Source organism: Apus apus, chromosome 15 (genome assembly GCF_020740795.1).
Source record: "Apus apus isolate bApuApu2 chromosome 15, bApuApu2.pri.cur, whole genome shotgun sequence".
Taxonomy (NCBI): Eukaryota; Metazoa; Chordata; class Aves; order Apodiformes; family Apodidae; genus Apus; species Apus apus.
The window spans coordinates 11,223,302-11,244,022 of NC_067296.1; the positions used below are offsets into that span (position 1 = coordinate 11,223,302).

The window sequence follows — 20,721 nt, forward strand, 5'->3', positions numbered from 1 at the left end:
TGAAATGTAGGCAATGAACTTTTTCCCCCACCCCTTCTCTGTATCATAGCAACTGTGCTACTGCAGGGTCTATTTTAAGAACAGTAACTTTTCACCAAACGTGATTATGAGACAGACTGAGTGAGGTCAGTGTACAAAAATACTGCATCTCTTCCACAGCATCTCCGGGCCAATATCTGATACCCTTACCCAAAGGGCAATAAATTACTCTGCAGATTGTCCAAATAGAATTAAAAAGCAGTGGCTGTGAATGGTAGCTATTTTAAATCAATGTTCAAGACACTTGTCATGATACCATTGCAAAAACCATCACTCTGTTAGGAGCTTCCAGAAAGGAGTGTCCAGGGCTGACAAATACAAGCTAGGAGGTCAGGGGTGGGCAGCAAACATGTCCATCAGTATGGAGCTGGCTGGAGCAGCAAGTCATTGCTTTGGTTTGCAACAGTGATGTAGACATTGTAAATTCTGAGGGAGTCCTGAAGTAAAAGGATACTTTGTATTCTGAGGACTCTTGCCTGAATAGGAGAATGCTGGAAAAGCTTCAGTCATCACTATGCTACAGCTGCAGGCATCACTGGCACAAAAATCTTTCAGAGTAAGCAAAGGGAGCAGTTTCTAGGTCTGCACGAAGACAGATTTGAATTTCTGATCAGCTCAATCACACAGGACATGCTTTTCAAAGCTGAGTAACTAAAACTATGTTCAAAACCTACAGCTTGGTAGGGAATATTAGAAGCCTTGTCTTCAGTAAGGCTCTGGCATTACTGCTGGGGCAGCTGGATGGCAGCATGTCGTGCCTGGAGCCTGACACAACCCAGACATATCAGACCAACCTGCGCATGCACTGCACCATGAGCTCTGCTCCTGCAAGGAATTGCCTTCTCCCAGAGACCTCCAGTTTCTCAAGTTTGTGTTCATCTCCCACATTGCAGGTGCTTAAGGAGCACAGTGGCCTTTCCTGTACATGCACAACAGCCATTTACCCAGGCTGCTGGATGTCCACAGAAAAAGATGCCTCTTTGTGAAAACTAGGTGGATATTAGTATCCAGATGGGCTGGTCTCCACAGGTGTTGCATTACAGATGTCAGAAAACAGGTGCTGTTCTAAGACAAATCTCAGACCGCTCAGGACTAGTGCAACATTGGGACTCTCTTCTCAAGTGGTTACCAGGGAGTTTCAGCTTTCACTGTTCATGGATTAGTTAATATTAAATGACTTGGTGTTTCAGATACCGAAGGGAAAGCCTGCACTGGTGACGATGCCACGAGAGCAATGCAGAGTGACCCTCCAGCTCCTGTGTGCCAGGCACTTGCCTCAGAAGAGGTTCAACAAGAGACTTCAATAGCAGCCACAACAAATGTGACCTTGCTTGGCGAGGAGCTGCATTTGGATGAGCTGAAAGAAGATGCAGGTATAGATATAAAACGTTTTCAAAAAACTATAAAATGTTAAAAAAATATTTCTATTGAGCTGCTTTATAAGGAGTCAGTTTAATAAACATTCATCTCAGCCCATACTAGGTTAGCAATCAGTACATAAAACCAGTGATTTTTTGAGACTGCTATTAAACTGTGGGACCACACAAAGCTTTGCATAATGGGATTAGTTGGATTATGAGATGATCCATCGTGCCCTTTTAGTATTAGCAGTGACTCCTGTGAAGATGAAACAAGCTTCTCTTAAAATCGTTTCTTAAACTTCTGTGCCAAGCCTGAAATTGTGTGTCCTGACTCTGGTGAACAATGTCAATACAAATCTTACACTGTCCATATCATCGCCCTGTCTACAAAATGCTGCAAATACAACTGCAGTTTAATACCAGGAGCACACATAATGTAACCGAATCTCCTTTCATGCAACTGTGCTCCAGCAGAGCTCACCCATGACAGCAGCTCCTTAGGACTAGAACAGCCAGGCACAATCCAGCAGCTGGAGGACTCCATTCACTTCTTGACAACCAAGAAATGCAAGCTGCAGAGATAATGCTTTATCCTAATTTGTGAGGAGTACCATGTAGTGCTTACAGATCTTCCTGCCCATTCCCTCTGGTCAATCTTCACCATCTGCCCTGGTTGCCTTTTGTTCTCCATTTCCACCCCCTCATGCCCTGCTTTCTCTGGGGTCCCACTCCCCAGCCACTTTCACCAAACCCACCCCTACCTGATGTGGTTTGCTGAGCAGTGCTGCCTGCTTATGCTCTTACCCTGCTTCAGCAGCTCAGCATGGAAAGAATTATTTCAAGGGTTTCCTATTACTTTGCTTTATCCTTTCCCACTTCCTTTTCCTCCTGTCCTTTCCATCCCCATGACTCACGCAATTTTGTGCCCTTCTGCTGTTTTATATAATATTGCTCTTCTTGCCCATTTCTATCTCCACTGAACTTTTAATTGCTTTGACAATAGAAACTCTTCTGTTTCCCAGAAAGTATCTCATCATGTTTGCTCATCACGAGGATTTTTTTGTAAGTCCTTTCCACCACCTTCTTAATTTCAACCATGTGCTATTTCTTTGCAAAGCACTGTATGTGGGATTCTAAAGATTTATCCTCTCTTTTTTGCCTCTTAAAACAGAGACAAGACAGAAAATTGGACATGGACAACTTTTATTAATATATGCGCTTAAAGTTTTCCTCTCTCTTCAAACTCTATCCTTCATGGCTGTGTTTGCTTTTGTACCATCCTAAAAATTAATTGAGGCAAAACCCATTCATCTCCCTGTTCTTAGAACAAGTAGATCAAGATCTTGACTAGAATCCCTCAGGCACTGCTATTATTAGCAATAATACTCTTCTCTAGAGTGTTTGATTCCACATCACTAAGGAAATTTCTCTCTGAACTTCTAGTTCTTATCACTGGGACACACACTTCTGGAAATATGGCAATGTATTGTCATGTATTTAATCTAGGATGGTTGGAGGGAAAGGTACTTCATTCAGACAACCCAAAATACCAGGAGGGGTGGGATTTGCCATTTATCCAGCCCAAGGAAAAATAAACCTCATGGTTACTGAGATCATAGTGGGGCCTGGCCATGGGGGCCTGGATCAGAGCCGGGTTCAAGCCTGTCTGTAGGTCTCCATGTATGCCAAGACAGAGATCAGGACATGTAATACAGTGAATGTCATGCAGTGAGGCCCTGTGTGAAGTTTAAGCACTGCCATAATCAGCTGACATCTAAGCAGGATTCATGGATGTTAGTTTTGGACTGGAAAACTGATCACTGAAAATCACTGAAATTCCACCTATGTCCTGCTTCAGCTTCATGCCTTTCTGGATCTATTCCTCTGTGCCTTCATCACAGCTGGGTCAATCTGATGAACTGCTCAGTGATTGAACCCATGCTAAGTGCAAGAGCCAAGTGCTTTTGCCCTCTTTCAGGAGACAATCCTGAAATGAACACTGCTTCATCACCTCAAATTAAGGCTTTCGTGACAGAAGTTTCTCTAAAGCACTTCACTACTTCTCAGTTCCACAAAAATTGCTGAGATCCACTGGCAAACCTTTTTCCTTGCAGACTTTTCTTGGTTATCAGCTTTAACCTCAGGAAAAGACTCAACAGTTCTTGAGTCAGCTGCAGTAAGAGAAGAGTCAGGATGCAAGTTGATGTCATGTATTAAGTAAGATAAAAATGAATTATGAAAGTCTATGTGTACAGCAAACAACTGGAAAGTCAGCTTTCCTGTAATATTGCTCTTTGCCCTTTGGCTGTATGTTCCTAGCACAAACAAGTACCCACTAACTGTGTCACTGAAATTGTATGCTGGAAGAAAATGCATTACAGTCCTCAAAAGGTGGTTTGCCTTGCTGTCTTCATTATTAAAACAAAACAAAACACAAAACGAAAGGGAAAAAGGCTTCAGAGAAGTAACGGAAGCTCAGCAGTTTTCTTGGGATCTTCAAAACTAACTTTTCTTCAATATCTTCACACATTTTTTTCTTTACCTGCCTTTGGCTGGCTGTTTCACACAATCATTATCTTCACTATGGAAAAGAAGTGCTTCTAGCTGTATGCCATGTGTTCTGGTTTTTTGAATGTTCCTGGCACTGTCCCCTGGCCTATCATTATTATTAACTTCATGTTCCATTAATTTTACTCATCTTCCTACTAGCCAAGAAACCTTCAGCACCCACTGAAGAATTAGAAGATGCCAGCCTGCCAGCATCTGAAGACAGTCCACAAGCCTTACTTGTATCTGAATCCATGGATTCCCCCCAGAAACAGACAGAACGAAACCCAGCACAGCTTCCCAGCCCTCCGCTGCTCCCAGCTCCACCACCTAAGGCCATCTCCAAAATCACAAAAACTGTAACAGGTCAGTCATTACTGGTCAGTAAAGAATCTCCCATCCCTTATTTGTTGTTCACCTACACAGCACAGAATTTAGATTTTTTTCTTACATCCTTTTTTAAGCCTATTGTCACAAACTGCTGTCAATCGGGGTAGCTACACTGAGTGAAGAGAATGCTAATGATTTCCATGAATGGAGCAGTCTGGTTGCCTGATAACAATGCACTGATCTTTGTACTTCACATATTTATTTGAATCTCTTAGGGAATTATTTGCTGCAAGTCTTGCACTAAACACATGTAAAACAAATCAAACCAACTGCAAACATCTGCTGAATCAGATGCTCCTATTGATATGTCATAAAACACAAGGAAGTTTTAAATGTATTAACCAGACTCTGCTGGGTAAGAGTACAACAGCCAAAAGCAATTTTAAGACAATAGGTTCTGTAGAGGTTTCTACCTGAAGCGTTTGCTCTCTATGGTAGGTTTAAAGCAGAGCTATGAAATCTGGTCTAGTTACACAGAAGTGATACACCTGGCTCCCACATAGCAAACCTGTGTGCCAGACTTCATTGAATGTTTCAAGAGCAATTCCTTTGGGCCTGATTTTCTAATGTATCGCCAATGTTGTTACATTTTCCAACACTCTGGCACTGCAGAAAATGTGTTAAAGTGAATATGATTTTAGTTTGTTCCAATTTTAGGGGCCCTACATATGGCAAAACCAGTTAAAAGGGCCTTATTGCAAATTAGAATCAAGTCTTGACATCTAAATGTCAGACCTGTTGAATATTTACACTTTTAAATGACAGCCATTACCTCAGCCCTGATTTGCAGCCACACTCATTTGGCACAAAGAACAGGGTCTTCAAAGTCACCAGGAAACAAAATATCAGAGGAGCACTGTAATCTGACCAGTGAGGTTCATAGAAAATACTGAGATTTTCAGTCTTTTTGAGGAAAATTACAAGTATTTATTTCCCGTGGAAAATATCCATATTTTGTCCATGCTTAAAAGCTTAAGAGTTGGGAGCTGGATTCAAAATGCTATCAAAATTCTTCTTGGGACCTGCTGTTCAGATTGCTTCAACATTCTCTGCTATGAGTCAGACTCAAGCCTGCCCCTGCCGCCCTGCAGCATCAATAGGCACAACCAGGACAGCCCTTTGGCTTTGCTCAGCTCATGTGAGGGCCATGCTCTGCATGACATGTAGGCTATTTGGAAAACCTAACCCATAGCAGGCCATGAGATTACAGTTCCACCAGGCACTTCACAGCATTTTGAGTGCAGATATTTTGCTGCTTAACCAAACTATTTCCCCTAAGATCCAGTATATTCTGAGTTTGGGTATTTCATTCTCATCTAAATTTTCCACAAAGAACAACTCTTAGTTCTCTCAATCACTCCAATAACTATAGATCCTTTTCCAATAGTGATTATACATTTGTTCATTTTTGTGTGGATGTGAAGGCAGTAAAGACTAAAAAAATACTGTCAGTGAGTGAAAGGGAATACAAATGTATAGGGAGAGAGAAACAGAGAGCAATTATGAAAGAAAAAGAAAACGAAGATTAAGAAGTTGAAGGGCTCTTTTGTATTTAGTTTTCTCTCTTTAACAATCTTAGAAATGCTGTTAGCAGCAGAGTGAGGAATAAGCCAAGCACCAATTAATCACAGAGAGAGGGGCAACAGGGCAATGTGCCAAAACATCACTTTGTAAGATTATTCACTGAACAGCTGTCATTAGGACAAATAAGGTGTGATCTCAGGAAACTCTCAATATTGAGCCAAACTGCAATGATGATACAACTGGCCCTTGACCTGCTCCAGGAACAAGCAGGTATAAAGGAAAAGAAAAAGTTTCCTCCCTTCCTGCTTTAAGGTTGAGCTGAACCCAGGATTCTTGCTCTGAGTAAACACAGACACCCTCTCTCAACGTGCCATAGTATAAAGTGACTTACGAGGTGTTTTTTCCATCCCCTCAGGCCATGATTCAATGGCAATGATCGATAACAAATGTTCTTTGCACCTCCACAGTAGCACATAATCAAAATCCCCTTGAGTGCTGAAAAATCATCTTTGCTTGGCAGAGGTTTGGTCTCTGCTGGCAGCAGCAACCATCCTGATCAGTCCAGGAGCAGATCTGCAGTGGGAACGTGTCTCACTGCCAAGACATTGTGCACTGGACACCTACACACTTGAAGAAATGCCCCTGTCCTTTCAGACATGTTCAGATATTAAATAGGGTAACATTTACACTAGCTTGACCCACGTTTTCTGGATGCATAGAGAGATGAATGAAGCTCTGGCGTAGGGTTCTGGGTTGGAGGGAGAGAAATGTGCAAAGATGCATTCAAAAAAATGAAAAAAATAGTAAGCTAGACCTTTCTTAGAATAAGAGAGAAGACTAATGTGGATGTAACTCTCCTCTTCTTCTTACCCTATAAATGTGAGAAAGAAGCCAGGCTTAGTGCTGTCATGTTAAAATTTTTTATGTTTGATTTTGGTTATGGCTACAGGAGCTCTCCTTCCTAGTTGTGCTTTTGATGTTGTCCTCAATAATTCTGCTCTCTAACCTTCAAATGCCAAGCTCTGTTTGCAGCACTACCCTTACAAACTGTACCGTATTTCCAGCCATGAACTTAAAAAAAAGCCTGTAGTTGGTAACCATTATGCAGGATGCTGGTTCTGAGAGGAAATATTTAATAACTGAAGCTAATATTGAAAATTACTTTTGTCCTCTTCAGTTCTCCAGTAAGTTACCCTGCTAATAAGAAACAAATCCTTTTTACATGGGTATTTCAGGATACTCCTGGCCTGAGCAGTCGTTTTTCTCTGCTATAAACGGAAGGATTTTTCTCAAAAGTGAAAAAACTAAAAATTATCTGTGAAAACAAGCTTGTACAGAAGCGGTGTCAGTTTAAATTCCTATTTAAAACACTAGGTGGCAACCAGAGAAAAGAAATACTCTTTGTATGAGGAACTGGCGTCGCTTCTTCACTCCCAGACTGAGCTCTAGGTGTAAACAACGCCCTGTGCAAGAGGCTTGGGACGGAGCTATAAGGGAAAGGAGAATAGAGCTGCAGAACAGATAAACCACACAGCGTATTTTTCAGGCCAGATGTTCAGTTATTTTTAAAGTGTGAAATTACGAAATTTACAACCAGAGAAATATCTATTGTGCTTTGAACTCAGGTGCCAGAAAAATGGATATCTGTAAATCTAATTTCCAATAAAAGGCTTACAGGGCATAAGAAACATCTGAATCTGGGGGTAAAAAAGGATTAGATTCCCTCATCCTTCTTTTCTCTTTTTAGTGCTCAATACCACACCTCTCATTTAATTTCATTTGGCAAGTTTTGTTATGCATCTGATACTGAGGGAAATGTACAAGGCATCTATTTTTCTAGATCAAAGATCTGGATTTGTGTAGTATGAGTCTTTTGAATTCAGTTACTCAGTTTAACCAGTCTCCTTCTAGAAAAACTAATTAATTTCAGCATGCAAAATTTAAGAAGCATTGCACAACCTCTCACCTTCTTATGTTTTGACAGCAGGAAGCGAAATAGATGACCCAGCCATAAAAACTCCTCCTTCCACCATCCTGAAGAACTATGTCACTGTTGGTTCCTCCCAGATCTCAGGACAAGCTGCCCTCTTCCATCCTTCTGGCCAGAAAAGTTCAGATCCCCATGTCAGAGGACAGGTAACAACGCCAACTGGTTCCCCTCACCTGGCTGCCATCCACTTGCCTTTACCTCCCAGCAGAGTCATTGAAGAACTCCACAGGGCTCTGGCCACCAAACACCGGCAGGACAGGTACCTACAGCCTCTTGGCTTTCTGGGTGCATGAGGAGAATCATTCCACTAAATATTTTTTTCTTGGTAAATGTCCCTATGCTGTTATTAGCATTTTATCTACTCCTACAGATTGGATTTGCCTTCCTCTTAATATGACTACTCTGAACATCCATCCCTGGTTTAAATGCTTAATTTGGCAGTTACTCCAAAGTATGCTCTTCCTTTGTAAGGAGGCTACTGTGACATGGAAGTAGGTTTTCAAACAGGTAGAATAATTTGATAATCCTTGACCTATTGCAAAATATAGTCTCCCCACAAGATAACAAGTAGCTAAGACATACCCTGCTCTAAATACCAGTCCTCTACACATGAGAAATGCTGCTTTTGCAGTGTGTGTCTCCTGACTTATACATGAGCATATACGGTACCAATTTCTAATACAAATGCTTGTGTGGGAGTGCATTGGGTACTTTGTCTGGTTTTCATTATAAGCCCTCCTGTGTATTAGGGGAGGACACAGATAACCTTTTCCATCCTAGAGCTTTCGAGTTAAGTTGGTAACATTTCTCAATTCCATAACAGCTATTGTCATGGGGAACAGATTCGTATTATATTATTTCCAGGCCCTGTTAACCTTTGTCATGATCATAAAGTATCAGAATGGTAATATTTCATGCCATTAATGTTTTACATTAGAAGGATGTACTGTGAGGTTTTTTTAAATCTGTACAGTATAGCATGTGGCTGTATATCAAAGAAATACATTAGTCACTGCCCTTCTGTACCTTATCTTTATGACAGAGATAGGAAAGTAGATCCACATTAGCTATTCTCAACACACTCTTGAGAACGCTATCCTGTGTTGTCCCATGTTCAAGTCTGCCCTGGCCTTTACAAGCTACAGGATATTCTGCTCATTCTCATATAACGATAAGTTTCTACTGTAGCAACAAAACAGTCTTTTGTGAAAACTGGGCTGTACACCTTCCTCCCACAGCTTCCGCGGAAGAGAAAGCAAAGGCTCTCCAAAAAAAAGAGTGGATGTCCGTCCATCCAGAACATCTAGCATAGAGCGCAACAAAGAAAAGGAGAACTCGCTGAGCTACAGCACTGACTCAGAAAATAAGCGGAACTCGGTTAAAGAGTCAGATGAGAACAAAGAAAACATGATAATTAACTCAGAGCTCAAGGAAGACTCTGTTTTTTATCAGGATGAGGAAGTTTTGAATGACTCCATTATTTCTGGTAAGGAAAGTCACTTACTATATTATAAAGATATGCTATTGTAGCCTAACGGAATGCTCTAAACAAGGCAGTATGCAACAGAAAATGCTGATCAGTATAAAATCTTCTATTGCCACATCAGTTTTTTCAAGGAGTTCTAGTGAGAGTTAAATTTAGTCACAGTGATCATTAGCATGTTTGTCTTTGTAGGTACTGCACACAAAAGTGGTGTTTAGGGTTATGTATCAGTATGCTCTACCCTTTCAGTGACTTACATGCTCTTTGCACTACATAACAATAATGGCAGCACTTGTAGACACATCTCACAGTCAGCAGGCAAAGCTTCCTGCATACCTGGTGCCGACGCTGTGGAGGCTTTGGAAGCATCCCATTTTAGGGCTATCATTCCAGTGCAGTGGTGATACAGTGAAAAGTGGAAGAGACCAATGAATCTAGGAAGGACAAACATCCAGAGAAAATATCTTGAAGAAGAAAGTTGCTTCTCCATTTGATCGATTTTCCCTTTCTTGAGACTTATGGGCAGCACACTGTATCATTCTGAGCAATTATTTAAGTGCCTTTGGCACAATAATCAACTCTCATTAGAAAACTTAATTGTCATTCCAGCTTTAATGTTTTGTGTTAGCAGGACAAAGATTTAGTCTGAAAGGAATCTTTCAATCTCTTAATCAATACAATAAGAGAAGGCAGGGAAAGAAAAAATAACAAAAAAATAATTGTTGTAACAGCTAAAGGATAATTTTAATATTGCTATTAGGAAGTATAAGTAGCACACAGGACTCATGAGTTCTGCTTCTTTGTGTTAAGATACCCAGTAACAGAATAGACAACTGAGAAAAAGCAAAACAAATTAGTATCCCTCATATAATGCATTAAAGGATATAACTTAAAAGGTGATTTTTAAGTTATCTTTTTTTTTCCTATGTGTTGTTCCTGATGACAAAAGCGGTCTCTTTTGTTATATATTTTAAGACGTAGAGTCACAACCAGGCAAAAAATACGTTATCCTCTACTTGTAAAAATAAAACTTAACATTTTACTGTTGAAGATGAATATTCTATATATTTAACAAAATAATTATGTTATGCCTGTGAAGACAGAAATTATGATGACAGAAGAACATTGATTACTGTACACATTTCAGTGGTATCCAGAGCAGCTCTTGGCTTTCCACAAAAAGTGTTAGAGTTCTGAAATATGTCTGCTTACTACAGCTGAGCATTAGAACTGCTGTACTGAGGATGGCCTAGAAATGGATTAAATGCAGCAAGTTTTATAAGGCAATGCTAGATCAACTGATGTAAAAGCTGAATGGAAAAGTTTATAGGACTAACTGGCGAATATAGTTAGGTGGAGCTGATATGCTCTTGAATGCTTTAGTGAATGAGATTGATGGCCCAAATCAAAAGTCAAAAGCTAGAAGCACATACAGACTTGCTTCCCCAGTTCTCATGATGTAATGGCAGCACACAGTAGATATGCGGACAGATCCCTTAACTGAAAGGCTAGAAATGCATGTTTGTTATGAAATCAGATAGAATGTTTACTCTCTACAGATTAGTAATTACCTCCAGATGTACATTGAGGGCAAGGAGAGCAAACAAAGATAGTTCATAATTCAATAAAGAGGCCCAAGATATGAATACAACCCCTCTTTCCATACAAAACACATTCCAACTTCAACAAAAACAATTGTTACGAAGAATTTTCTTTCATTTCTTTGTAGCTACACAGGCTTCCTCATAATTAATTTATCTCACTCTTTGGCATTTGAGTCTCTTCACACCTAAACTTCATTCTCTGCACCAAGAAGCTTGTTTGATACACCCCTAAAACTTCCCCCAGTCATCATGACGCTGGAGCTTTGCACATAAGATCATTTTATTGAACGTTGCTGAAGATCATAGTGAACTGTCTTGTCCTTGTAGGTTTTAAATGTGCATTTACCTAATTTCTTGTACAAGCCTGGTGCTTGCTCTGCTCATGTTCATGTTGAGGCATATTTTAGGGGTACAGCAAAAACCCAGGCCATACAGTGTCAGCTGCCTGATGTCGTCTAAGGAGGCTGCCATGAACAGGTACATGGCAAGCTGGGCAACACGACTGCTTTAAACCACAGAAGTCCTGGTGTGAACTCAGCCCCCGAGAAGACAGCAGCTTCGGGGATAAGCAGGGCCCATTTACTCCCTGCAAGCTGGGACATGAGCAAGACACTTCTGATCTTGACACTGGGTGGCACTGCTTGTGCCAGCATTCATTCAATTGCACCCGTTTGCATTTCACAGAGGAACTACAGATGCAGTAGTGACAGTGATAGCACCAGAAGAATTCACCGGAAAGCTCCAGATCCTTTCTCGTTTAATATACCTAGACTGGTTTGCAAGAACTTCAAAAGCATTTATTGTTGACCTAGCTGAGCTGTCATAAATAATGAGACAAGCCACAGCCAAGATCCTACCTGAGACAGTTTGGTTATGGGGCAGACCAGCATTGCACATGCCTTATTGACCAGGAAAGAGAACTGTTAGGAAGAAAATACTTAAACAAGGGTATTTGCAGGTTCACTTTCCACTGAGATAGTGATCAGAAAGGAATTTGCCTCAGGGTGCTGAAACTGCATGTGGGGACAACTAGTTTTGGGCTTTATGTCTTAACTGTTCTCTGGTTTTGTTTATTAATTCTGAAGTATCAGGTATGGATTTCTGCAGCAGGTGGACATAACTGGCTGTCACTGGGCTGGTTAAGACAAAAACAGATAAATCACACAGTTTTTCCTGGCATGTCTCCCCAAAGGGAGTAACATCATCTCCCTCTTTTCACTTTGTTGGGCAGGTATTATTTGTCAAGAATTAACCCAATTGCTCAGTTGTGGGGAATGGCTCCTTAGACTAGATCAGATTAATCAAGATCTCTTGCATTTTTGTTTGCTGAAATACCCTAAATATTAATCAGTGCATATGGACCATGGGAGTGGTTATAGCGTAAGCCATTTAGAAATCCAGACATCTGGATGAAGTGAGCACAGTTTATCTTGAGTGGGTTATATGCTGTCTACTCCTCTAATGCAACGGCAGGATTTAGGTTAAAGTTGAGATTTTTCAGATATGATTTGTGTTTTTAATTTCATAAAGTAATAGACTCCTTCTAAGTGTACAGCAGAGCAGCCTGCAAGTAGTCAAGACTCTGAAAAGCAGCTTCATTTTGCTGTGTTTCAAGGAAAATACTGCATTGTTCCATCTCACTTTGAAATACAAGCCTCTAGGGCACACGCTGAGTTCACTTAAGCCTGTGTCTCCACATCAGCTTCAAAACCTGACTTGTTGCAAAAAGGTCCAGTCTTTTACTCGCAGAGCATCAGTTTTAGTTGGCCTTCAAGGAGATAAGGGACAGAAGAAAATGAGCCCTGACATTTGAGCACATAAACATTGTGATTCTAGCCCTTGTCCTCCCGCAATTCAAAGACCATGTATACTATGGTATGGCAAGTAGTTTTATAACAGCGTGAAGGGAGTACAGATAGTCCTGCATGCTCAGACCTTAGAAGTCACTGATGAATGGGAGAATAACCATTTAAGGTGCATCTCAAAAAAATGTGTTGACTACACATGTAGGGCTTCCTTGTTTCCTTCAAAGCAGTTCTGGACAGAGATGTATGCATGTGCTGTATCGTGTACACATGTATTGCTTCCACTGCACTGAAGATGCACTGACCTGCTTGCAAATGCACTATGCAGATGGCCAGTACATGGGCTGGAATCCTGTCCTATTCTGGAGATCCTGCGCTCAGCGTGCACACCCAGTTACTCTGCAGCAATGTCCTGACATAAACAAATTCCTCTTACCACCTGCTTAAAATTTCCAGGTGAAAATGAAAATGTTCAGGGATACGCAGGAGTCTGTAAGCCCCAAAAGTGCTTTGGATTGTTTCCAGAAGGAATTCTATTTGTTCCTGTGCCGTAAGGATCAAGCACTGTCGTTGCCCACTCTGCATCGACCCCCAGTGAGACAAGTGTTTCTGATGGAGCCACATATTCAGTTAGCAAAGGCTCTGTGTGGCATCAGGCAAATCATTAAACTTCTTTACCCATCTGTTAAATGCATACCTACTACTTCACAGAGGGCTGAAATCTAATTTAATTAATGTTTGCACCAGACTTGGAGAGCATTAGGAAGAAGGAGCTAAACAAGGGCACAGCTTCTAGACTGTAAATGGTGCTTTGAACTTTCAAAGAAGTTTAACTTTACACCACTACAACAATCAAGAGACTTGTCCCTGCTCACATGGGGAGACCATAACTACTGTCTTGCCCCAATCTTCCCAACATGTATGTTGTGGATGTGGTATAGGCTCATGTCCATGCAAATAAATGTGAGATCAGTAGTGATAATAATAACGTAGGCTCACAGTTCCTGAGCAAATAAAACCCCGATACCTGGGAATGATAACCTATTTAGGATTTAGTATCCTGACAACCTCCAGAGCATCCTTTAAAAAAAACAACAGCTTTCATCCTATGTCATATGCCAAAAATACCAATTCAATGTCATTTTCTTTAAAAATGAGCTGACCTTTTATAGAAAAGGTGAAGCATTAAATAAATAATAACAAAAACCCTTTAAAGTAAAAAGGAACCAAAACAAAATAGCCTTGTATTACACAACAGACTCCCAAGATGAAGGAAACACAGAGATTTAACTGTAGTTCCTGCATATCTGGACAGTACTCTCAACTCCATCTGACTGGTGCTGCTCTGCAATGACAATTTTCAGACTCTGCTGAAGTTCTGCACAGGACTTCTGTAGCCCAGCACAACAGTAGTGCTACTTATAGTAATGTGTACAACTGCTCATTGCACACTAACATACTGTCACTCTATAGGTTTTCCACTCTTCATATGTTCATGTTTCATCTCCGGGACCTGTCTTCCTAATAACTTTCTTTCCAATGCATGTCCCAGGTACTTTGCCAAGAAAATGCAAGAAAGAATTGCTGGCAGTAAAACTACGAAACAGACCAAGTAAGCAGGAGCTGGAAGACAGGAATATTTTTCCAAGGAGAACAGATGAGGAAAGACAGGAAATCCGGCAGCAAATTGAAATGAAACTCTCAAAGTAAGTCTATCCAAGAACAGGAGGGACCACCCTTTACTATGAAGCATCTGAGTATTGTCAGATGAGACACTGTCACCCACCCACAAGCCCATATCCTGCAGAAAGTCACACACAAACTAATATAGCCCATTTTCAGCTGTCAATCAGCCACTTGAAAAAAATCTAAACTCCCTCTTCATTCAGGATTCCTGTATTTTCAAGACAGAAATCAATGTGAGAGATAAAATTCTGCCAAATCTACTTGCAGCTCCACTGATACAAAATCAAGATTTTGAGATCTTCCAGAAAGGCTAGTGCTTTAACAACAATACTAATTATTTATTAATCTAATTTTGCTTTGTTAGCACTGGCTGAATTTGAGGATAAAGGCAATTGTTATAGCTGCATGCTTGCTTGCTTACTTGAACAAGGAAAACTGCTGTATGCATTTGGGGCCATATTTCTGCTTTAGGGAAGAAGCACCTTCAGCAGTATTGCCCTCACATGGATAAGGTGTTTGTGTAAGTCCAGCTGCAGGGATGCTCTAGTTTTGATCAGTAACCAGGGCAACAGGGTAGAGCTATGAGAGATACAGCATTACTGTGACATGTAGCCTAAAGCAAAGATTTAAGGTAACTGTGAGGCTCAGATTGCACTATTTGTTTTTTGTGTGGTTTTTTTTTAAGAGCTGCATTTGGATATCTGCTAACATGAATATTTCAGATGAGACAAAGTGAATTGTTAAATAATCTGTGCTGTGCCTGCCTCACTGGGACAGTGAGCACTGCTCGCTGCCAAAATGCTTGAAATCAAATTGAGAAACAGGAACAGAAGTTCATTTTCAAGGCTTATTAAATATTAAATATCTCAAGCCTTTCCTGAAAGAAACATTTATTGATATTTAGACTAGCTCATTCACATGTGTGCATTTGATTAAACTTTACTTAAGGAGACAAGGAATGAAAAGTTTGCATATGGATCAGAGCACAAGTCCTAATGGACCAGAGTTTACAGAGGAAAACATCACTGCCACCATCACACTTGCCCTCAACTAAGAAATGAGCTGCTGAGTCCACACAGATGAGATTTTGGGTGCACTTTCTGATGGCCCTGCAATGCTGGATATGGAATAATCACCTTCTTCCAGGCTCAGTGATTGCTATTTATTCTTTGTATCATGGTAGCACTTTACACCCAAAGGGAAAGAGTGCATTGTGCCACTGACTGCACAAGACAAGCAGATGACAGTCCCTATCACAAAAAACATACACATCTCATACAAGTAGAAAATATCACATTACAATTTACATGAAGTTCAAAGAGTTACAGGCAGAACAAATAATAGATGTGCTGCATTAATACCCAATGTCTTAGGAAGGAAAGTGTCATGGACCTCCATCTAGATCATCTTGACCTTGCAAACCCTGTGTATTCATCTTAGGGAAATATTTCAAGCTGGTCTTAGATATTGTTAATTCCAGTGTTTTGATCAGTCAACTGCTTGTGAAATATCTTCATAGGTCAGCTGCCTAATTTTAAGGCTCTAAAATACACAACATGGTTTCCACTCCACTTCTCCCTAAAACTAACTCAGACCATCACAGAATATTCACTACTTTTTTTAGTGTAAAAGGTCTAATGGAACTGCAAGTCCAGGTGGTGTAACTACAGGCTTATCATTCACCATTTAGCTTGCTTAATAATAAGCCTGAAGAATTATTGCAATTATTTTAACAGAGGCATACCTAGAGTCAGGTGTTAGCATGAGGACTTAAAAAGGAAACTGCTCTACTGGTGAAGAAAAGGGCTGGTCATTGCTAGAAGCTAGGAAATGTACTGTCTATAGGTAGATGCTCAGAAGGAAACCTCCATACTTGATTGCCCTTGTCTTCTGCAACAACCTGTGGTGTGGGCTATTAGTCTTATTGGTAATGTCTAGAGGGTCATATACAATGATTTGGATTGGAAGGGACCTCAAACACACTTGAAGGCAGAGTTTGACCCTCAAACATGGAGCATGCAAGCACACACACATACACAGAGTGGAAGCCTTGTAAAAGCATATAGCAACTTCAGTGACTCAGCCATAAAAAAACCATCTTTGTTCCAAGTGCTGAAAGACAGGCTTTAATTTAGCCCCTTCCTCCTGGAACGCAGAAGATTCAGCACATGTCAGGGAACAGACGGTACAGAGATTGCTGGAATAGACAGGAACGGCAAAACAGATTGGAAGCAATCTCCCACACTACTTCCATCCCATATGTGCACTGGCAGAGCTTATCTCAGCCCCTAACTCATCCACCGGAATAGAATGTGACCGTGCAAACAAGCTCAGGTGGTGGATGCATGTAGAAAAATATTTATACCAGGAAAAGAAAGAACACATCCAAAAAAACCAAAGTAAAAATGGGTACGGGTAAAGACCAAAGAGTCAAAGTGCTAGAGATATCCCTCTAGAGTACAAAATCCAGAGCACCCCAGAGCACAACCTGGCAGTAGTGTGGAAATGTAACCACATAAGGCAGAATGAAAACCTTGCATGAGATTTTGAGATCTTTAAATCCACTCATTGCACTAGTATTTGTGCAGCAGAGTCTCCTTGTGACAACTCGGAAGCTTATGGCTAAGGAATATTCTGCTAAGAGCTCAGGTGAGAAGTACTGACTGGGACATGGGCATCAATAGAAATGTCTGTTTTATTTTTTTGCCACTACCTATGCAGATAAGAACACATTGCTGCTGCTGCTGCACTAATAACACTTGGATAACATCAACAGAACTTGCCAGCTCAGCTCTGAATCCACATGTAGCATCAGGCTACAGACCTGTAGTTTAGTACTGGCAGATTACTGAGCAGTTATTCAATAGCTGTCTGCATAAGAATGGCAAGTAAACAGGCAGCTGTTTTCAAGAGCAATGTTTTTCAGCACATTTGCAGGAATTTAAAAGTCTTTAGCTGTCTAGCAAATTGCCTCACAGCTAACATAGCCCAGCTCTGTACTCTGGAGAGAAAGCTGAGCTGATGTATATAACGTGCAAAATACACCAAATGTTGGTGTCTGTGTGACTGCAAAAATGGGGAGACAATAACATTTTCTCAGAACAACTATTTTTTAAAATGGTTCTGGTTGTAACACATTTTAACAGTATTTGTGAACCTGCTGAGGAAACAAACTCTCTGTTATCATGCTAAAGAGTGTTTATGCAGCTGAAGGTAAAAATCCCTATTTTTTTTTCATTTTCCCACTCATTCCATCACAAAAAACAAACTGAGGTATTCTGTTATACAGGGACAGACTACTTTTACAGCAGTGCAACTCCACTGACTTCAGATTTATTATTGACTGACTGCAGCATGAGTAGATTCAAGCATTCATTTATGTGCATTGCTGGTTTTGAAAAGTGTATGCACCACATTTCATGCTCCAGCCAATTTCATCTACCACTTGTTGCCGTGGAAACATGAACATCTCCCTCCATCCTCCATCCAAAATGGCAATATTCCATTTTCTCCAGATTTTCCTTTCCAGTAGTGTTTTCTCTTACTAATTCATGCATTCCCAGTGCCCCAGGCTGTGGTGTGCATTTGCAATATTCTACTGTGCATTAGGCAACAGGGCTCCCAACAGGTCTTGGTTCCCATTATGATGTGTTTGGTGTGCAGATAATAAGCCCCCAATGGAATTCAGGGAATTGAGAGCTCTTTGTGTCAAGAGGCAGGAAGACATTTGCAAGTACAATTATTTGCAGTAACTGCTTTCTGCCTTACAGACTCACTTTGTTCTAGAAGAAGGGGTTTAAGCTGAAACCTGGAGGAGTAAAATAGTTGCCAGACTGAAGAATGACACAGAAAAGGTTATTTAATTGAATTTGATATCTAACTGTTGAGAAAGTTAATGTTTGAATGGCCTGGGTGGCTGATACTTCTCAAGTATGCCATGTATAACCACAGTCAAAGACACTCCGTTACTATTTAATGTTTCAATGAAAACATGAATTCCCAGAAAAGATTATACTTGTAATTTCCCCTTCATATTCAGTTTCACCTCCCTGGATTTTTGCATAAGTGGACACGATGCATTAAGCAGCACTCAGAGTATGGAGACAGGAATTCAGATACAGAAATGTGGGCATCAAAGGAGTCAGACAGCAAGAAAGATTGTTTTCTGGACACAGAGTGGAACCAAAACTTGAGAACCTAAAACTGATGTTTACCACATTTCAAATCTTGGCATGAGTACACGGATCATGCTGGGACAAGGTTTCTTGGAAATGTAAAGTGAAAAGGAGGTATCTTTATTAGTACTTTACCACATCTGGAAATCTGTACTTCTAGTGTTGCCCTGAGGTTCTTGGAAAGGGATTTTCGAGCTGACTTGCCCAGAAACTGCAGACATAGCTAAATGCACACCCAGATTAGAGCCTGGTTTGTACGTCAGCCTCATGTAACAGACCATGAAGCTTAGAGTGCTGCTGGAGACAGAACAATACCAAGCAAACCGCACTTCAGATTTGCAGCCTAAAAGCAAAGAGCATAGCAGTTCAACACAGAGCGATCACAAAGGAAAATTTTACCTATTGATGAAACAAAAGCTGTGCCCCCTTTCCCAAGAACTGCACGTCCAGTGCAAATTCCTCACAGAAACATCTCAGTGCAGCTTTGCTCACTGAAAAGGCATTGCCCTCCAAAGAGAGAAATTCAGTGGGAAACAGGGCTGAATCCACAGAACATTGGGGAATATTGTATTTGATTTTGACTAAGGAGTGGCGGAGTTGGTATGTACGAAGTACTAGTAGCCCTAGTGCAGAATACTATCTATTAAGTAGACAATGAACTGAGGCAGTTCAGCCTAAATTCACCTAGAGATTATAAAGGTTTTTTGATAAAGCTCCAACTGTGCTCAAACTCCCACTCACTGAACTAGAAATCAGGGAACTGCCTTGATTTCAGAAGGCTGGGAAAACTCGACACAGATTTATTCCAGAGACAGAAAGGCAGGGGCAGGCACAAAGACAAATCAACTGTCACTGCTAATTAGGTGTGTACAATTTAATGCATTTCATTCTTATTTGGCAGAAATCATCCAGGTAACTTTGCCACTGATGCTAAAAATAGACGCAGTGAGCACAGCGTGGGCGTCTGCGAAAGCCTCAGCTCCTCGCATGAGACTGGAGCTATATATAGAGCTACAATTTAATTCTGTGGGAGTGTGTGTAGGCTGAGGGAGTCTCCCGTTCTCCTTCCTCTGCACTACACAGCAAGAGGAGATGCTGGCAGCAGGGATGGGCTGGAGGGTTGCTGCTGGAGATTTGCATGTGGCTGCAGTATTTTATTAACTACTCACACAGTGCCCAAGTGCTTTCTAAACCTGGCGCTGTGTGAGGATTTGGGATTTTTTTAATGTTTTGTCTCTTTTCCATTGTGGGCTCAGCTTTTCAGGCTACAGAAAAGAAAAATATTGCAGGGGTGGAGGGGAAGGACTGGGAGAGGTGCAAGTGATAGCTGAGAGTTTTTGGAGCTATATCCAGGATTTAGATTGACAGAGCCCATAGGCAGTAGTATTCCACATGCCCTTCCTTGGTGTCAGGCAGTGACAAGCACCTGGAAGCCCTGTTATGTACCTAGTGACAGCACCCTGCCTACAGTCAGGGGGGTGAGCTTTAGTGTCAGCTGCCAGAGTTACTCTGAGACAGTCTTCAAGCATAAAAACAGGAGGAAAGGGAGAAAGCTCAAGTTTTGTCAATGTCTCCAAGCAATGAGTCAGTTTAGCATCCTTTTTACAGAGCTCTTCAGGTCCAAGGGAGCTGCAGTGCAGCTCCAATATGTGTATTAGTAGAGGTTCAAATACATCTATCTGTACGTGCCATACCTTGACTACCCTGTCCCTTCCTCTTAACGACCTAAAAGCTCTTGAAAAAGGTAGCCTTTGTTCCCTTTTAGGTATTACCTTTGCAGTAACAGAGCGAGCTTCACTAATACAAATCCCTGGTCAGCAAGTAAAAAACCTAAGTGCCCTGAGTGTGCCATCATAATAGACCCTCTGGACAAAAGCTCTTCAACCAGAGGAGCTTGCTTGCTTCCATAATGAAGCACAGTGCATGCACAATTAATTATGGAACACTATCAAATCTGGGTAAGAGCCATGATCTGCAGCTGAACCACAAAGAGCAATTTGCTGCCTCAGACCAGCCCACAGGATGTTTGGCAATAATTTTTTGAACACACTAATTAATTTATAAAGGGCTGCAACAGAGAGAACTTAGTCCTGTGTGTTATTTTCATTTGAACAACT

At 41.0% G+C, this 20,721-nt stretch overlaps 1 protein-coding gene across 3 annotated transcripts in view; it reads left to right on the plus strand.

Moving 5' to 3' along the window:
- The window catches only part of PHACTR3 (phosphatase and actin regulator 3), a 98,541-nt gene that overhangs the window by 56,401 nt on the left and 21,419 nt on the right, over window positions 1-20,721 (plus strand). For 2 of the 3 annotated variants that reach the window (XM_051633307.1, XM_051633309.1), the window contains exons 4-8: window positions 1,230-1,412; window positions 4,110-4,313; window positions 7,846-8,110; window positions 9,090-9,337; window positions 14,296-14,449. In XM_051633307.1, the coding sequence (XP_051489267.1) occupies window positions 1,230-1,412; window positions 4,110-4,313; window positions 7,846-8,110; window positions 9,090-9,337; window positions 14,296-14,449 (1,054 nt within the window). The remainder of the gene's footprint in view (window positions 1-1,229; window positions 1,413-4,109; window positions 4,314-7,845; window positions 8,111-9,089; window positions 9,338-14,295; window positions 14,450-20,721) is intronic. The other variant, XM_051633308.1, reaches the window with a different exon arrangement.